We start from the raw sequence: 20,759 nt of genomic DNA, 5'->3' as shown, positions 1-20,759 counted from the left end.
CTGCCACAGGAAAAGAACAGTTCAAAAGAAATTACTGAAAGCCCAAATATTGCCATGACGTTCATGTCACTGTATATAAACTTCTGACAACAACTGTATGTTTATTTATGTAATATCTCACAAAATATCAGGCCATTCTGTGGCTGGGAAGTTATTTAATTTGAGGGGATTAAAGCAAATAATGTGCATGAAATCGCTCGCTTTGTGCAGTCAAGCAGACAGAGGAAGTCCGTGTGCGCATGCGCAGGTTCACCTTCTTCTTTTGGGTTTTACAGCAGCTGGCATCCACAGTGTTGCATTACTGCCATCTACAGGTTTCCCTTTGAGCGTGCACTGACAGTTCCATCATTCTGTCGCTAAACGAACAGCTGATCACACCGAGGTGCTCGCTGAGCGCCCATATTTATTAGTTTGGTCCTGCGTTTCCTTTCCTTTGCAACATAACGTCTTTTCTTCTCGCTTTCCGTTACTGTAGTCGCTCTTTCACTTTCCATTCTCACACTCACGTCCTCCATTTTTCTCTCCTGTTTCAAATTTGTATCCCACAATGCCTTGCGCAAACGGGGAAAGCCCACCATGTAATGCATGACATAGTATCTTGAATTGGGTCATGGGGAAGCAGGAAAAAATAGCGGAGAATTTAAATGTTCTGGGTTAGGCCACTGGGCTCAAACCCAGGACCTTCTTGCTGTGAGGCGACAGTGCTAACCACTACACCACCCATATTGAAAGACATTTGAAATAAATTATAGCATGATTGTTTTTTTTTCTTTCATCACATTTATTTCCCAGGTGCTGTGCCACACGGTCAGCCTTTCTGTTTCTGATAAACATGTGTTTACTGTGTATTCAGATCAAACAGGAGGAGAGCGGAACAGAAGGACAACGGAACATGTCCATGCCAAGTATGTTTATAAAAAACACTCATTTCAGAGAGAGAGAGATGGATCACTCTTGCTTTATTCACAGTAATTGATAATTCATTGTTAATTCATAATTAGCTGTGATGTGTGTGTGTGTGTATGTTTATATACTACTGAGGACCAAATATCCCCACAAGGATAGTAAAATCTGACAATTTCGACCTTGTGGGGACATTCAGCTGGTCCCCACAAGGAAATTACTATTGTTGTGTTTTTTAAACACAAATAAAAAGTAATGATAAAAAAAGAGCTAAAAAGTTTCCTTTTCATTACTAAGGTTAGGGTTTAGGTGCAGCACAGCATTAATTAACTGCAATAATAATTATGTCAATGGAAGGTCCTCACAAGGATAGTGAGACAAACGTGTGTGTGTGTGTGTGTGTGTGTGTGTGTGTGTGTGTGTGCAGTAAGTGAAGCGGAGGTGAAGGTAGCTGAATGGCAGAAGACATATTACGCGGCTGATTCCGGCATCCAATCAGGAGCCACAACTGTAAACGATGAGGACCAATCAGAGCTCAGTGCCAAAACATTTACCATAGATGACTGTAGTGCAGGTATGTTTAACACAGATTAGATACATAGATTCTCTATGCTAGCAATTAGCGATCTGTATTCGCCAGTTTGGCTGGAACACTCAGCTGCTGCTGATTTCCTCAGATTTTGATGTACAGTTGGTTCTGACCCGAGCTCAGCGTATACGGGCGGCCATGTTTCCTGAGACATTAGCAGAGCGTGAGACATTAGCACAGAGTGACTCACAATCCAATGTTCAGCGTCTGACTGAACCCTCACACCTCCTGAACAATGCCATTGTTCACCTGATCAACTACCAGGATGATGCTGAGCTCGCCAAACGCGCCGTGCCAGAGCTCATCAAACTGCTGACTGATGATGACCAGGTACACACTAATCAGTGACACGCCCATCTATTACAGGCAAATCAGAAGCAGAAAGTAAAAAAAAAAAGTTGTATTTGTTTAAGAGGTTTACCTAAAATTCTTTTAGCATTTTGTAAAATATTTTTGCATTAGAACTGTATTTGTGGTTAGCATTTTGCTTGAGATGTTTATTAGCATTTTGCACTTGAGCTAAAACTGTTACTAGCACAAGACAGTTTGGACGTGGATGTGTACCTATAGGGCTCATATTAGCAATTTCCAAAAAGCTTGCTAAGCAGCAGTAATGGTGCTGTACTCAGGTCGTGGTGAGGAAGGCAGCTCTGATCGTGAGCCGTCTGGTTCGGAATGACGCTTCGCGACATGTGATGATGCAGTCAGCGGCGATGATGTCAGCTGTGCTGCGGCTTATGCAGAGCTCGAGTGACATGGACACGATTCGCTGCATGGCCAGCGTCCTGCACTGCCTGTCGCACCATCACCAGGGCCTGAACGCCATCTTCACTGCGGGGGGCATTCCCACCCTCATCCACATGCTCAGGTAAAACGCTGATGACACAGGCATTGCAGCAGAACTAAGGGTTCTAGTTCTACATCCTGTTCAGGTACAATTCTGTTCCTCTATAAACAAGCATGCTCTTGGTAGTCAGATTATTTACTTTGACCAAGTTTTCTGAGGAATTAAAGGTAGAAAAACGTACCTCTGAGAGTTGGAACTGAGTCTTCTGTTAATTGTACCCAGGCACCGTGATGATGACAGCATTTTGCCGCAACCTTTGCTGAAAATTGTGTTGTTGCTGCTCAGTAGAATCATACTCACTGAGAGAGAGAGAGAGAGAGAGAGAGACGTGTCTCCTCAGTGCTTGAATCCAACAGAATTGAGATGAGAAAACCTCCAGCGTGTTCTGAAAAATGGATAGACATGTTGCCCCCTTGTGGACGTTTCAGATAATAACCATGCAGGAACAGAATCAAGAGAGTCTCTGAGAAACCCTGCAGCTCTCTGTACCAACTTTGTTCCCCAAATCACTTCGATCCTGGTCAAGAACTTATTTTAACCCCAAAAGAACATGAATGAAAGATCAAAACACTGGATTTTCATGGTATGATTTTTGATTAATTGAAAATGCTCATGCGAGTTGAGAATAAAAAAAAAATAAGGCCAAATACTTTTTCTTTATACCTTTAGTTAATGAGGAAACAGAAACTGTCCTGCTGGAACCTTTGGTACTGAAACAGATCACAACTGTTCTTTAGTTCTCTCGGGTTCTCCTGATGAGGAGATGCTGCTCTACTCTCTTATTGTTTTTCATTCCTTCTCTCTGTGTCAGTTCTCCAGTGGAGGCAGTGTTATTTTATTCCATCACTACACTCCATAACCTCCTGCTCCACCAGGATGGCTCCAAGATGGCGGTGCGAATGTGTGACGGTCTACAGAAGATTGTTCCTCTGCTCAAACACACAAACCCAAAGTTCCTTGCCATCACCACTGACTGCCTGCAGATCCTCTCCTATGCCAACCAGGAGAGTAAGGTGTGTTCATATGTGTGTCTGTTTACATGCCATCTTATTTTCTTCATCCCTTTGTTTTCTGTCTTCCACTTTTGGGAACTTTAGAAGGAAGCAGCATGTTACTGTGTCACTTCGATAAGTGGATTCTATGATTGTGGTTTACTCGGTCTATTAATCAAATCAGATCAGTTTATTTGTTTAGCGTTTTTAACAACAGACATTGTCACCAAGCAGCTTGACAGAAAAATAAAAATTTTAATTATATGAGCTACTAAATTTATTTATTCCTAATGAGCAAGCCTGAGGTGATGAGGCATCTTCTAAATGTATCTTTAGACCGTCCATACAGGGCCGTCCTCCACAGGAACAAAGTGATGAGACTCCAGCCAGAAGTAGGGCATTAGGATGGATCAGGCAAGTCAGGAGAGAAGGCAAACAGTATACATTTTGCACTGAGTGTAAGCAGGGACTCCGGTGAAACTAACTATGACAGCATAACTAAAAGGGGAGAGCCAGAAGGTAACACAGTCATGAGGGAGCCCCGGGACATAAAGCAGCAGCCACTACACCATCAGTAAACCCAAGTGAGCGAGTGAGAGTGGGGGACTGACAGCATCCATACATCCCAGTTTACCAGAACACTCTGTCTGAGGACCCTCCAGATCTTCTTCTTTACCCCATAAACACTATTAACAAAAGGCTTGACTAAACAGATATGTTTTCAGCCGAGACTTAAACACTGACACTGTGTCTGAGTCCCGAACACTACTTGGAAGGCTGTTCCATTACTGTGGGGCTTTGTAAGAGACATGTAAAACACTGGCTCACACCCACTTTTTCCATTGTTGTTTCTTGAATCGTACCATTCCTTGAATTGCACCATACACTGGATCTTGCTAGGTTCATTGGATCAGTCTTCCATGAGCTTGTGTTACTCACCTTGAATTGCACCTGGTTTTCTGTTAGATTTATTGCCCTGGATCATATCATCCATTGTGTTATGACTTCTTGTGCTCATTTTGTGGATCCATGGTGCAGTGTTCTGGGCACTGTTGCCCGGTGGGAGCACAGCGGCTGTACAGGCAGCATGGGACTGTGAGCAGTGATGCCACTGGAGTTAGATCCTGACATCTTTTGGGGAACTTTTCTTTCCCCTATTTGTTTGTGTAAATGTTAAGCCTCTTTGAGTGTGAGAATGCTGCTATCTAAATTAAATCTCATCTCATTATCTCTAGCCGCTTTATCCTGTTCTGCAGGGTCGCAGGCAAGCTGGAGCCTATCCCAGCTGACTACGGGTGAAAGGCGGGGTACACCCTGGACAAGTCGCCGGGTCATCACAGGGCTGACACATAGACGCAGACAACCATTCACACTCACATTCACACCTACGCTCAATTTAGAGTCACCAGTTAACCTAACCTGCATGTCTTTGGACTGTGGGGGAAACCGGAGCACCTGGAGGAAACCCACGCGGACACGGGGAGAACATGCAAACTCCGCACGGAAAGGCTCTCGCCGGCCACGAGGCTCGAACCCGGACCTTCTTGCTGTGAGGCGACAGTGCTAACCACTACACCACCATGCAGCCTATTATTATTATTATTATTATTATTAGCATTCTCACACTTATGTATCACACAATAATATTTTTATTATTATTGTGTGATACGTAAGTGTGAGAATGCTAATAATAATAATAATAATAATAATTTGTTACTGACATGAAAATAGAATGAAATGCACACAGACAGTTAATGTCCTTTTAATAATCACCATCCCGTCCATTATAGAGCAGCCAGTCAGGAGCCTCGGGAAGATTTTTGACTGCAGCCTGAAAGACACTGTATCCATCAGAAAGACCAGCGAAGAACTCGGGACTTGGCTCACCAAGGTGAACAAGTCTGGTTTGCAAGGGAGGTTCAAGGCCTGGATTTACCAGCATTCTGTGCTTCCCCAAATCCTGTGGCACCTGCTGATATACACAGTACCAATCTCCACGGTCAAGTCTCTGGAAAGGAAGATCAGCAGCTACTTGCGGAGATGGCTTGGACTCCCACGCAGCCTTAGCAGTGCTGCTCTGTACAGCACCACTAACACATTACAGCTCCCAGTCAGTGGCCTCTCTGAGGAATTCATGGTGTCGCGAACTCTGGAAGCTCTGCAGTACAGAGAATCCAGAGACCTAAGGGTGGCAACAGCTGGCATCCAAGTTTGGACATGCAGGAAGTGGAGTGCAGCCAGATCCTTGGAGGTGGCAGAGTCATGCCTGAGACAAAGGATGCTGGTGGGGTCCATTGCAGTAGGGTGGGCAGGCATCGGCTATGTCCTGACTACCAGAGTTGACAAAGCTCAAGACAAGGAGTGGCAGCACCTCATCCAGGAGGAAGTCCAGGCCAGCAGGATGGTGGGACTGGGACAGCAAGGGGCATGGATGAGATGGGTAAATGTTCTGCAGCAGAAGATCACATGGTCTAACATCTTGCAAGCAGACTACTATTGTGTAAGATTCTTGGTCCAAGCTGTATATGACACTAGAGATGTCCCGATCCAGGTTTTTGCACTTCCGATCCGATACCGATATTTTTTTTCACTTCCGATCCGATACCGATACTGGCCGATACGATACCGGCCTATCCGAGCATGTATTAAAGTTCAAAGTTATTTACCTTCCTTACCTAGTTGTCAGACTCATGTTGAAAAGGGTTTTAGTACTCTTGAGAACAGCTAGCCAGCTGAATTAGGTGAGTTTGAATAATACACAATGGTTGATAACAAGAAACTGACCTGTTTATTCAGGGATAAACACAAAATAGACAGCATTATAAATAAAAAAACAGAAATGGCATCAGTGGTCAGTAAAAAGTGCAAATAAGACTGTAAACTGTATCAAAAAAGCAAAGCACATAAACAACCTTATCTGTATCTATAATATAGTCTATTAACTCAGCATCAGTACTCTTCTCTTGAACAAGTGTAAACCAAGGCTTTAAAAATCAGTGCAAATAATACTGTAAACTATTTAAAAACAAAAATGCCTTCTACTCCCCAATCTCCTCCACACTTTGTTGCTCCATTTTCATCTACACACTCCCTTCAACTGTTTGCCCTGACTGCAGTCCGAGCATGCTGGGGAAATTCTTTTTTACAAAGACAAGCATTTCAAGATGCTCAGGTGTCAGCCTGCTCCTGTGTTCATCAATGATGAGTGAGACTGTGCTAAAAAGCCTCTCACTCTCAACGCTGGTGCAAGGAGCACTGAGGAACTTGGCTGCTGTTGCTGCCAGGGTGGGTAGTCGAGCCTGATTGTCTCTCCAGTAGTGAAAAGGATTGCTCTTGCGCCCAAGTGGAGGCTCACTGAGGTAGCTCTCCAACTGAAACAGTGCCCCTGGGGTGATCTGCTGATCCTCAGACGGACCTGCTGTGCAGCTCTCCTCCAGTATCTCGTCAAAGAAGCTGCCCAGGCTGCTGGTTGAGCTTCCAGCCTCCATTCCTGTTGTTTGTCTTGCTGTCTCAGCCTCAGCCACACCTTCTCCAGAGGGCATGGTTTTCAGTTCTTGGTCCATTTTCATCACCTCTACCTTTAGTGCTTCCTTTGCCTGATCCAGGTTGGTAGCATTGGTGAAGAACCTTAACATTTGGATAAAATGTAATAAAGATGTATCTATTATTTTATATTGTTTCAGCCAGTCTCCACATATTACTGTTCAATGACAAGAAGTAACACACAAAATAGATCACAAATGATCAGCAAATGATCAACAGTGACCTTAATTTCCTCACCCATCAGATAACTGAAGAAAATTAAGAATAATAAATAATGATAATAATAATAATAATAATAATAATACATTATATCTATTATATCTTATATCTAAAAAACAAAAGGCTACTGAAATACTGACAAAGAAATAAATGCCAGCTGTAGAGTAAAATATTTTTAATATTGTACTAAAGCTTATAGCATGCTCAAATAATTATAAAACACTTACTTGTCTTTATAGCGTGGATCTAGCATTGTTGCCACGGCATAGAGGGGTTCCTTTTCCACAAGGTAAAAACGTGTGTGAACCGCATCAAGTAATGTGGCCTTCATGGTTTGAATACCTCGGTGTTCTTCGCTCTCATTCTCCAGAAAGCATGTCAGCACACGGACAAATGGGATAACATCGGCTGCTGTGGCGGAAGCTGCACTGACCTCGGCTGTCAGCTCTTGGAAGGGTTTAAGGACTGTCGCCGTTTTCTCTAGCAGCGACCATTGGTTTCCATTTAACGTGGCTGGCAGATTGCTGTTACTATCCAATGCATAGGACTGCAGTGCCCGCTTACAATGCACCAGGCTGTCGATCATCATTTTCGTACTGCTCCATCTGGTCTTTACGTCCTGTTGTAAACGCTTCGGTTCAATATTCAACTCGTCCTCAACATCTTCGAGTTCAGCGCAGGCCTTGGGGGAGTGTTTGAAGTGGGTCACTATTTTTCTCCCGTTGGCAATGGCATCGCTTACAGCTCGCTGTGCCAATAGACCTTGTTGGACAACGAGCTGTAAGGTGTGCACAAAATATCCCAGGCTGGGCACCTCAAGCTGATCCATTGCCCTTTTCATATTGGCCGCGTTATCTCTTATAATTACGTGGACCCTATTTTTGTCAATCTTCCAAGCTCGTATCATATGTTCCATGGCATCTGTGATGGCATTCGCTGTGTGTGAGCCTCTAAACTCACGTGCATGTAAAACAGCGCTCTTTGGGGTGAAGTCCGGCCCAATCCAGTGTGCAGTTAAACTTAGTAGAGATAAAGGGCGGTGATCACAGCTCCATATGTCCGTTGTGAAACTAAGAGCATTTGTACTCTCTACTTGTTTGGCAATGTTATCTCGAACATCTTTGTGAATCTGGGGGATAGTCTTCTCAAGGATGTAATGATGGCTGGGCATGTTGTACCGTGGTTCCAGGTGTTGGATGGTGCGTCTAAATCCCACTTTACTCACGAGCGATAATGGCTCGTCATCCAGAATGATTTCCTCGGCAATGACCCTTGTTATCCCCTGGGCTTTGGCACTGTTCAGTGCCAGTTTGTCACGCTGAGCAAAAGTTTCTGCTAGTGTTAGTTGTGTAGGACCTTTCTTTTTGTCTGCAGTTTTTTTAAGATACTCTTCGTGTTCTTTATGGTGGTATTTTGCTAAATGCTTTATTAAGTTGGTTGTATTAAAACTTCTTACAGCTTTACCACCACGCCTGACTTTATTGTGGCATATGTTGCACTCCACCTCTTCGTCTTTGTCGTCCTTTAGGGTAAAATGATCCCACACAGCTGACATCTTTACCGTTAAACTACTGCTAAATTTACATCGCCGTGATAATGTAGAAGATGCCACTGAGGTAAATTGTAAGACGCTAATGCTGGTGCTGAAGGTGTGCTGGAAAATGCGGACCGGATTTTGGGGAAACCAGAGCAAAAAACTGGAATGGATTATCTAAATCGGTGCGCTGGAAAACCCGGAGCGGACTTTTTTTAAAAAATGGATCGGGAGTCTGGATCGGAATTTTTCCGCGCCTGCCGATCCGATCCCGATGCGCATTTTTTGCTGATATCGGCGGCCGATCCGATCCTAATATCGGATCGGGACAACCCTATATGACACCTTACCAAGTCCAGCAAACCTCCATGTCTGGGGCAAGAGTGAAACACCTACCTGCCCTCAATGCTCCAGAAGAGGTTCCTTGGAACATCTCCTCAGCAGTTTCCCAAAAGCCCTGGGAGATGGTTGCTATAGTTGGCGCCATGACCTGGTCCTCAAGGCAATTGCGGACAGTGTAGCCACAGCCATCCACAACAACAAGGGCCACCACCAGTCTAAGAGGATTGTCTTTGTGAGAGTCGGTGAGAAGCCGCGCCCACATTCAGGACCAAAGGCTGGCCTCCTCACCACTGCCAGCGACTGGCATTTGGAAGTGGACCTTGGCAAGCAGCTTAAGTTCCCAGCCCAGATAGTACCATCGCGTCTGCGGCCAAACATGATCATTGTCTTAAGAGCCACCAGGCAACTGATCATGCTGGAATTAACTGTATCCTGGAGAGAGCATGTGGACGAGGCCAACGAGAGAAAGCGTGCCAAGTACCAGGAGCTTGTGGACACATGCCAAAGGCAAGGCTGGTGGGTCCAATGTGAGCCAGTGGAAGTGGGTTGCCGAGACTTTGCAGGGTGGTCACTCTGCAGGGCATTTACAATGCTGGGCATCACAGGGCAAGCAAAGAAGAAAGCCATGAAGAATGCAGCAGAAGCCGCAGAGAAAGCCACATGGTGGCTTTGGATTAAGGGGGTGGATCTGTGGACGAATGCTGCTGGGACGCAAGCTGGGGTCTGATCAACCCTGGCTGGGTCGCCTGGGAGAGGGTGTATGATGTTCAAAGACCCGAAACACCCGATGACTCCAGGTTACATCACTGATGATGCGTCCCAGCGCATCCATGAGATGTATCTTTCACAATATTATTATGTTATACATGCACATTCCTTTTGGGTGTTCAATGCATCTTTCTCTTTCAAAATTCTCTCAAAATCTTATGTATTTAACAAAGAAAACCTGGCAGCCATGTTTGTTTACAAATTGTCACAGTCGCTCACTAGCGTCGAAGTTTTACATCTCCGACGTGTGACGTCATGTTGTCTTGACAACCATGCAATATTGTAAACTGTATTTGACATGCATTCTCCATTGGGTAGAGTGATGTAATACATGTAGGATAAGCAATATGCTAACAATATTGCATGCTGTCAAACCAAATGAATGAAACATGCTAGAAGGGAATAGAACACATTTTTATCCCATCGAAAAAGTGTCCTGTATGGATAATAATTCCTGATATTTCACTCCGATGATGTCACTCCCAGTCAGGGCTTTGAACCAGAATTTTTTTCCTATTGGTTCATTCCGAACAGAAACGGAATTTTAACATTTCCGGTTTTGGGTTCCACCATTAAATAGACGTTCCCGAACCGGTTAGAACAAAAAAATTTCGTTCCCGGAACGGTTAATTACGTTCCCTGTCAGCGGTTTAACAAATGGCTATAAAGTTATGTCTCTGTCTCATCCAGCTTAAGCCAAATGTAGGCTAATTCTATTACAACCTTCATTAAATAAGACAAGAAATAATTCAAAACAATTATTATTTCAAATGTTGGCGATTTGGATTCTCAGTATGTCTTCCCATCTACACAAACAGAAAAAGTGCCAAAAATGAAAGATAATTCGTTTAGTGTGTTACCAAAGGCTAGTCAGGCCCTATAGAGGGCTACCGCATGACATCACCGCGCCGCGAGATTTTGTTAGGCGCCATATTGGAAGACCAAGTACACATCTATGCAAGTACATACATACATAAAACAAACTACACCTGAAATGTAGCCAGGGCCGGTTCTGCCCTAATCTGGACCCGAGTGCAACATCGCACAACCCCCCCCCCAAAAAAAAACAAAACAAAACATCAGTCTAAATCAGGACAACCATCACATAACTATAACTATAAACATTTTATATCAACTATTTTAACTAAATGGGCTATAATAAATCAGCCTGCAGGCAGCCACGGCGGGCTGCCTCAGAAAACTAACCATTCAATGACACAACTGAAAGCCTGCAGCCACGGCGGGCTGCCTCAGAAAAGTAACCATTTGTCCTACCTTAAAACTCGTTTTGCATTTTCTGCCTCCTTTTTTGTATTTTCAACCCTCCGTTTATTTTCTTTCCTTTTCTGAAAACCCGATTTGTGTCCAGACATTTTGTTCTGCTACCAATGAACTAACTCGTCAGGTCTCGTCTCTCGAGCCCGCGATGATTCCCGTGGGAAGGGCAACAACTGATACATTTTTACAAACAGCCAATAAACAGCCAATAGGGAGGTTGCATCGTTCAGGCTCTTCTTTGCTCAGACACTCAGTAATGGAGACGTGATAGTAGTCCACCTTCCCGCTCTCTCCATTCAGTCAGCGAACGTCACACAGGAAGTGAACCCCAGCGGGTCATAGAAACTTGCGCAGGAGAAGAATGGCTTTTTTATTTGTAGGCTACGGAAACTTTGAGGAACGAAATAAAAACCGGTATTAACCGGTTACCATTATTTTTAATAAGCGTTTCTGTTGCGGAACATAAAAAATAATAAAGTTTCTGGTTTCGTTTCTGTTCCATGTGAAATAGAAAAAGTTCCCGGTTTTTGTTTTCGTTCCTTGAACCGGTTCAAAGCCCTGCTCCCAGTATTTTCCCGCTGACTACACATGCATTGTCAAATGGTGAACCAGTTCAAAATTAAAATTCTTTTGATTAACTTGTATTTTTTTATGGATGTGTTCATATAATATAAAGAAGATATGAAGTTTATCTTCTCATGTTGAAAAATATACATTCACCACTTGAAGATAAACTTCATATCTTCACACCACTGTATAATCTCATCTCATTATCTCTAGCCGCTTTATCCTGTTCTACAGGGTCGCAGGCAAGCTGGAGCCTATCATATTTGTAAGAGCCAAAAGAGTTCTCTTCTTTTTCCTTTATAAAAACAACAGAAAAGCTATTAGACATTTGACTTGGTCGCCGGTGCACTTACTTTTGGCTGTATAGTGTATTTCAGTACCATGAATTTTCAGTCCATTAATGTGAAATAAACATAATATATGCTGCCTTTCAAAAGTATTCAAGTCCTTAAACGTGATCAGATTTGTCTGGATTACAAATGATACTTGCACAGCTTACTCCAGCCATTATTCTGTATTACAAACCAATATGCTCCTGAAGTACATTTTTAATGTTAAAATTCATTTTTTCTTAGCAGATTTTAAAAACACCCTGAAAATAGCTGTTTGCATAATAATCCCCCCCCCCCGAAACTGGTAAGTGATAAAAGCACATTACGCTGCTATAACAGGTTTAAGTCTGTTGGGGTAAGTTCTTACCAACTTTACAGACAGACAGACACTTTATTGATCCTGAGGGAAAGCTTGAGAGTGATTTCCATCCATTCTTACTGGTATATTTTCTCTAGGTTCTTCAGGTTTATTGGAAGGTGTTTGTTGACTGCAATTTTCAAAAAATGCCACAGATTCTCAATGGGCTTCATATCTGGGCTTTCACTTGGCCACTATAATACATTCAACAGTTTGTTTTTATCCACTCTTTCTTAAGCAGTGTTTTTTCTTCTCACCACGCCTCCCATACAGCCCTCAATTATGCAGAGCTCTTGAAATGTTCGCCCTGTTTTTATTTCAAGAACAGAGATCTATCAAAGTCTGATCTTCACAATATGTGTTTGTGGAAGTGTATCATGGAAGGAACAAAGGATATTCCTGAGGACCTCAGATAAAGAGATGTTGAAGCTCATCAGGCTTGAAAAAGTTACAAAACCATCCCTAAAGAGTTTGGACTCCATCAATCCTCAGTCAGACAGATGGAGGAAGTTCAGGATCACTGTGACCTTCCTCAGGAGTGGACCAACAAACATCACTCCAAGAGCAAGGCGTGTAACAGTCCACGAGGTCACAGACAGTGGTGTAGTCTAGTTTTTTTGTAGTGGGTATACTGTCTATACTCGTACTCACCCATCCCAGAACAACCACCATCTTGGAGCAACACCCCATAAGCACCATCACTACCTTGTGTCTGATGCTGCCTCCTAACATGTTAATAACCAGTCTTTCAGAATGCTCTCAAGATGTATACTGTAGGCTATGCATTAGTGAATATGATTCAGATTCAGATGTTTTTTAGTACATGAATAAAAAACATCTGAATCTGAATCACATTCACTAATGCATAGCCTACAGTATACATCTTGAGAGCATTCTGAAAGACTGGTTATGTTCGACTGGGAGGGTGGCTAGCCTGGTAGCCTACAAAACTTTCCAAATATTTGTACTCAGGCATCTGAGGTGTGCATTGCTTCCTTGTTTGTGTGGCAGAGCAATGGCTTTTTAGCCATGTGACACTTTCTTGGCTCAAAAAGTGATGCAGGTGGCCCATTGATGCTGATCATCATCAAATTACTTACATTTGACAACAACAGTGTAGATCTCTTATCTGTGCAAATATTGTTCATGAGACTGAAGCCCCTTTCACATTCAGCAGTGCTGCAAGGGATGGTCTGCATGCATTGTATGAGTGATGTTAGGCTTTCAGGCTCACTGTGTGGGTGTTCTAGGAAATCTGTCATACCATTGACTGCTTGCTCTTCACAAAGTTTGAACCGCCTGTACAGCTGTTTGACTTGTGCCTCACCATGCCGTATGCCAGGTGCTGATGGCCAGTTGTCTGTATCCAGAATGCTGAGATCATGAAGCATTTCACCCTCAAATGAGAAGCACTTCTCCAAGTTGTTGATCAGACTCTGTAAGAATTGCTTTGCATTGATTGGTGTGAGCTTTGCATTTGACTCCAGGGGGACAGATCCAAAATGTCCCAAAGCTTGTGCTGTTAGTGCTTCCTCTGTTTTCTCCCCTGGGGTGTCTTTGAATGATGCCAGCACTCTGAGGGTGCACTTCAGAAGCTGCTCTGCTCTCAAGAGGGTGACTGAATGAGCCTGGAGTTGCTGAGACAGGTTTGCAAGTTCAAACAGTGCATCAAACGTGAGTCCAAAGTCACACAAGAATTCCTTGCTTTGCATTCGACATGCCAGGCCTCGATAAGTTTGTCTGTCTTTGCTGTTTCTTGTTTGGTCACCTGCAGCATTTTCAAAGTGTCTGTTGAGTGCTTCATATGACCTCCACACAGCCTTTACAGAACAGAAGCTGCTGGCCACCCATTGCGTACTTAAAACTCTGCCAATTCTCAGGACTTGTGAGCCCACTTCTTGTGCTGCTTCCAGAAGTTCCCGTGAATTTTTATTGGACTGACTGCAGAGACTGTGGATCTTCTCAATGAACATTTTGAAGTGGTTGACTGCCTGAACCTCATCCACAGCATCAGATACAGCCACTTCAAAACGCTAGTTCATGCAGTGCCATGTGAACAGGTTAGGGTACCTTGCAGTCAGCCTCGTTGTCACACCAGAGTTCTTGCCTAACATAACACTGGCTCCATCGGAAACAAATGAGACTCAGTTCTTTTGAAGCCACTCATCACTGAAGCCTGCAGTGTCCAAACAGTTCAGCAGAGCTTTTTCTATATCCTCTGCCCTTTGGCTTTCTAGCTCAACCAGCTCCAGGAACACAAATTCAGGAGTAGCTCCATCTACTGAGGCTTTTAATTTGACAATCATGGCAGATTTGTGGCTAAGAGATGTAGCCTCGTCAATGAGGACAGACAACATGCTTGAAGACGTAACAATACTGTGAACTATTTTATTCTTCATCTCTTTTGCTATATGTTCAACAATTTTTGTGGAACTGTACCTTGAGTGCAGACTGGTGCCCATGTTGACACCATTTTTCCCCTAAAGCTCAATAAAACTGCCATGTCATGTCAAGTCAAGTTTATTTGTATAGTGCTTTTAACAGTAAACATTGTTGCAAAGCAGTTTTACAGAATTTGAACGACTTAAAATAGCTAATTTTATCCCTAATCTATCCCCAATGAGCATGCCTGTGGCGACTGTGGCAAGGAAAAACTCCCTCAGACGACATGAGGAAGAAACCTCGAGAGTAACCAGACTCAAAAGGGAACCCATCCCCATCCGGGCAACAACAGACAACATGACTATAACATTAACAGTCCTAACATAAAGTCAGCTTCGTTGATGATATAAACCCCCCACCGACGGAAACCCGAGCGCAAAACCGTTCACGACAACCGTAGTCCCAAAGTCAGCAAGACAACTGCAGTCCCAAAGTCAGCAAGTCAACTGCAGTCCCCAGCCACAAAAGCACCACTGCAAGAGTCCAGAGCGTCCTCCAGGCGCGACCCCCAACTGTGCACATGGGGCCACCCTCCACAGGAGCGATGCAATGAGACTCCAACCAGACACAGGGCACCAGGATGGATCAGGCAGGTCCGAGGAGCAGAAGAGGTCAGCATCTCAATCACAGGACCAACATGTAACTCAGAGGGACAGATTTGGGGGGGGGGGGGGAGAAGAGAGAGAAAACACAGGTTGTTAGGTATGCCCAACGTCACCTGAATATGTAGGAACAGTATACATATTGCACTGAGTACAAGCAGGGACTCCGGCAACTAACTATGACAGCATAACTAAAAGGGGAGAGCCAGAAGGTAACACAGGCATGAGGGGCCCCGGGACATAAAGCAGCAGCCACTACACCGTCAACAAACTCGAGTGAGCAAGCGAGTGGGGGACTAACAGCATCCATACATATCAGTTTACCAAAACACTCTATGTCTGAGGACCCTCCAGATCTACTCCTTTACCTCATAAACACTATTAACACAAGGCTTGACTAAACAGATGTTTTCAGCCTAGACTTAAACACTGAGACTGTGTCTGATTCCTGAACACTACTTGGAAGGCTGTTCCATAACAGTGGGGCTTTGTAAGAAAAGGCTCTGCCCCCTGATATAGCCTTCACTATACGAGGTACCAGCAGATAGCCTGCACCTTTTGATCTAAGTAGGCGTGGCGGGTCATAGAGGACCAGAAGTTCACTCAGGTACTGTGGTGCGAGACCATTCAATGCTTTAAAGGTCAATAGTGGTGTTTTATAATCAGTATGAAATTTGATTGGGAGCCAATGCAGTGTGGATTAAGACAGGGGTGATGGGGTCATATTTTCTAGTTCTAGTAAGGACTCTTGCTGCTGCATTTTGAACTAACTGGAGCTTGTTTATGTACTTATTGGAACATCCAGACAGTAAGGCATTACAATAATCCAACCTGGAGGTAACGAAAGCATGAACTAATTTTTCCGTGTCATGTAGTAACATTAAATTTCTTATCTTAGCAATATTTCTGAGATGAAAGAAAGCTATCCGGGTAATGTTATCAATGTGAGTTTCGAATGAAAGACTGGGGTCAATAATCACTCTGAGGTCTTTTACTGCTGCACGTGAAGAAACAGAAAGGCCATCCAGAGTTACTGTGGAATCAGAAAACTTACTTCTAGCTGCATGTGGTCCGAGTACAAGTACTTCAGTCTTGTCAGAGTTAAGCAGAAGGAAATTAATAAGCATCCAGTGTCTAATGTCCTTAACACATTCCTCAATTCTATTAAGCTGGTGTCTCTCATCAGGTTTTGCAGAAACATACAACTGTGTGTCATCAGCATAACAGTGGAAACTAATACAATGTTTACAAATAATATCATCCACGGTGGTGTAGTGGTTAGCGCTGTCGCCTCACAGCAAGAAGGTCCTGGGTTCGAGCCCCGGGGCCGGTGAGGGCCTTTCTGTGTGGAGTTTGCATGTTCTCCCCGTGTCCGCGTGGGTTTCCTCCGGGTGCTCCGGTTTCCCCCACAGTCCAAAGACATGCAGGTTAGGTTAACTGGTGACTCTAAATTGGTGTGAATGTGAATGGTTGTCTGTGTCTATGTGTCAGCCCTGTGATGACCTGGCGACTTGTCCAGGGTGTACTCCGCCTTTCGCCCGTAGTCAGCTGGGATAGGCTCCAGCTTGCCTGCGACCCTGTAGAAGGATAAAGCGGCTAGAGATAATGAGATGAGATGTGGCTTTTCAGCTCATTCACTCTCTCACACGCGCGCACACACACACATGCATTCTGGTTGGGAGAGAGCTCCCTTCCTCTGCTCTCTCTCTCCTTTTATAGGGCGCGGTCACTGGGGGAGAGACACAAACACAGGTTAATTCACGTCAGGTGCAGTGATTCTGCCACTTACCTTCCCTGACTCTGCCCTCCATTCACAGACCGACGCTTGACCATGCCCCCACTGCCACATACCCCCACCGCCCGACTCAGGCCGGGGAGCCATCTGGCCTGCAGCTGACTCCCCCCCTCCCCCCCCTTGACAGGAGAGGAAATCCGCCACGACCATCTGCTCCCCCAGCCTGTGGACCACCTCAAACTTAAATGGGTGGAGTGCCAGATACCAAGGGGTGATCTGCGCGTTGGCATCCTTCATGCGGTGGAGCCACTGCAGGGGCGTGTGGTCCGAACAGACGGTGAAAGGGCACCCCAGCAGGTAGTAGTGGAGGGCGAAGACCACCCACTTGATGGCGAGACATTCCTTTTCTATGGTGCTGTACCGGCCCTCACACACCGACAGCTTCTGGCTGATGTACAGCACTGGATGGTCCTCCCCATCCACCTCCTGGGACAGAACAGCCCCCAGCCCCCTGTCTGATGCGTCTGTCTGCAAAACAAAGGGGAGAGAAAAGTCAGGGGAGGGTAACAGTGGCCCCCTCACACAGTGCAGCCTTTACCTCAGAGAAAGCTCACTGGCATTGCTCCGTCCACTGGACTGGATCTGGTGCCCCCTTTTTAGTGAGATCAGTCAGCGGGCTGGCGATGTCAGAATAATTATGTATAAACCTACGATAGTAGCCAGCCAGCCCCAGGAACTGTCTCACCCCATTTTGGTCTTGGGCCTCAGGCAGGCCTCAATCACTGCTGTCGTATTGATTTGGGGACACACCTGCCTATTGCCCAAGTGGAAGCCCAGATACCATACTTCCACCCACCCAATCGCACACTTCTTCGGGTTGGCTGTGAGACCCGCTCACCTCAGCGACCTAAGGACAGCCTTTAGGTGTTCTAGGTGTTGCGACCAGTCATTACTATAAATAATGATGTCGTCCAAGTATATAGGAGGCGTGACGGTGGAGGACCCTATCCATAAGCCGCTGGAACGTAGCAGGCGCCCCAAACAGCCCAAAATGAAGTGTGATGAACTGGTGTAAGCCAAACGGTGTGGAAAAGGCTGTTTTCTCTCGGGATAGTGGATTCAAGGGGATCTGCCAATATCCCTTTGTCAAATCCAGTGTCGAATAAAAACGAGCCGTGCCTAGTCAATCGAGCAACTCGTCAATATGAGGCATTGGGTACGCATCGAATTTAGACACCGCGTTGACTTTTCTATAGTCTACACAGAACCGGACCGGCCAATCGGCCTTGGGAACCAAGACCACCGGGCTGCTCAAGTCACTGTGGGACTCCTCGACAATGCCCATTTCGAGCATGGCCTCGAGTTCTTCCTGAACCACTTTTTTTTTGTGTTCGGGCAGTCTGTAAGGGTGGCTGCGCACTACCATCCCCGGGGGCATCTCAATCTGGTGTTCTATGAGGTGGATGCGGCCGGGCAGGGGCGAGAATACGTCAGAAAATTCTGTCTGCAACTGGGCGACCTCCATGAGTTGGGTCGGGGAGAGGTGGTCTCCACAGTGGACCGGAGTGGTGGGCGATGTCAATTTTCCTTTTTGAACCTCCGGCCCCAGCTCCGCCTTCTCTGGAACCACTGACACCAATGCCACAGGGACCTCCTCGTTCCAAAGTTTTAACAGATTGAGGTGGTAAATATGTAACACCCCACCCCTGTACATTAGCCGCACCTCATAGTCGATGTCCCTGACTCGCCATGTGACTTCAAAGGGTCCTTGCCACCTGGTGATCAATTTGGAGCTCGATGTGGGAAACAACACGAGTACTTTATCTCCCGGTGTGAATTCCCTAAGGCGCATGCTCTTGTCGTACAGATGGACTTGATGTTCTTGGGCCTGCCACAAATTCTCCTTGGTTAGGCGCGTGAGTGTGTGGAGTTTGGCGCGCAGATTGATAATGTATTGAATTTCATTTTTACTTGTTGAAGGTCCCTCCTCCCAATTTTCTCGCAGCACATGGAGAATGCCATGCGGCTTACGCCTGTATAATAATTCGAATGGGGAGAACCCCGTGGAGGCTTGTGGGACCTCTCGCACTGCGAATAACAGGGTCTCAAGCCATTTATCCCAGTTGCATGCGTCCTCGCTTACAAATTTCCAAATTACGTTCTTGAGAGTGCGATTGAACCGTTCAACTAAGCCATCCGTTTGTGGGTGATAAACGCTGGTGCAGATAGGCTTAATTCCCAGTAATCCATACAGTTCGTGCAGTGTGCGTGATATAAACTTAGTGCCTTGATCAGTTAGAATCTCTTTGGGGATTCCGACTGGGGAGATGACGCGGAAGAGCGCTTCTGCAATGCTACGTGCTGAGATATTTTGCGAAGAGGCACTGCTTCCGGATATCACGTTGCATATTCCACCAGAACTAAAATAAAGCGATATCCTCGTGTTGACTGATCTAATGGCCCGACGAGATCCATCCCAATTCTTTCGAACGGGGTCTTGATTAATGGCAGAGGGCGCAAAGGCTCTTTTGGAATGGCTGTGGGATTTACTAATTGGCATTCGCGACATGCCGTACACCACCTACGGACATCGCCGCGAATCCCTGGCCAATAGAACCAGGCTATTATTCAGGCTAGTGTCTTATCCTGCCCCAAGTGTCCGGCCATGGGATTGAAGTGAGCCGCCTGGAATATAAATTCCTAGCGGCTCTTTGGGATTAAAAGCTGTGTTATCGGTTCCTTAGTCTGAGTGTCCTGCGTCACTCGGTATAACCTATTCTTAATAATGGAGAAATAAGGGAAGGATGGGGTGGCATTTGGCTGGAGAGTTTGACCATTGATTACTCTCACTTGGTCAAACGCATGCCGCAGAGTCTCGTCTCGCGACTTCTCTAATGGGAAATCCGTGAGGGAATCCCCCGAGAGAGGGAGGAGGAGCATGCTGCTCCTCACTCTGACGCAGTGATGACGTAGACAGCTCTGTGACAGCTGCTCCCGCCAATGCCACACCGGGACCTCCCCCCGCTAAATTATGGCAGGCCCCACTATTCACTAAATGTGACATTAATTCCCTAAATCCTGGCCAATCAGTCCCCAAAATTATCGAGTGGGTAAGGCGAGGATTATCCGCCACCTTTACTCTAAATTTCTCCCCTTGAAAAAGAAAGTGGACCAACACTAAAGGGTAGTTTGTGAACATCCCCGTGCACACACAACACCTTCACCAATTGTGCTCTCCCCAATGCCTCGTCTTGCACCAGGCTTTGGTGGATTAAGGTCTGATTACAGCCGGAGTCCACCAAAGCCTGATACATATCCCCTTGGATACTCACCAGTATGCGATATGTTCCGGTATGATCGAGGGCGGTCCCTGGCGCATCAGGGATCCAGACCACCGCGCCCCTCTCCATCGCCAAGCACTGATGCTGGAGGTGCCCCGGCTCCCTGCAGCGCCAGCAAACCAGCCCAGGCTCTCCCTCTGCACCAGTGTTTCGGAGCTCACTCACCTGAGGGGGGGAAGACACAGACACGGAAGTAGGAAACGGTAGGGCACCGCGGGTGTGGCTGGCCGGCTGGGGTGGAGCCGGCCCCCGCCTCCGCGGTGGGGGAATGGGGTGAGGACGAGAAATGGAAGGGGAGAGAGAGAGAAGAGAGGGGAGAAGAGGAGACACGCTGTCCTGCCGTCAGAACAGTTGCCATATGGTCCTC

The 20,759-nt window shown here is 45.7% G+C and overlaps 1 protein-coding gene across 1 annotated transcript in view; it reads left to right on the top strand.

Annotated features, from left to right (window-relative positions):
• Nucleotides 1–20,759, top strand: part of LOC132899881 (junction plakoglobin-like) — an 80,915-nt gene that overhangs the window by 5,185 nt on the left and 54,971 nt on the right. Inside the window, exons 2-6 of the mRNA XM_060941934.1 lie at nt 854–905; nt 1,331–1,477; nt 1,581–1,822; nt 2,122–2,360; nt 3,151–3,352. Coding sequence (XP_060797917.1) covers nt 893–905; nt 1,331–1,477; nt 1,581–1,822; nt 2,122–2,360; nt 3,151–3,352 — 843 coding nt within the window. The 5' untranslated portion in view covers nt 854–892. The remainder of the gene's footprint in view (nt 1–853; nt 906–1,330; nt 1,478–1,580; nt 1,823–2,121; nt 2,361–3,150; nt 3,353–20,759) is intronic.

The sequence above is a fragment of the Neoarius graeffei genome, chromosome 16, assembly GCF_027579695.1.
Source record: "Neoarius graeffei isolate fNeoGra1 chromosome 16, fNeoGra1.pri, whole genome shotgun sequence".
Classification (NCBI taxonomy): domain Eukaryota; kingdom Metazoa; phylum Chordata; class Actinopteri; order Siluriformes; family Ariidae; genus Neoarius; species Neoarius graeffei.
Note: the sequence above shows the minus strand (reverse complement) of the source record. Positions and strands in the feature narration are given on the sequence as shown.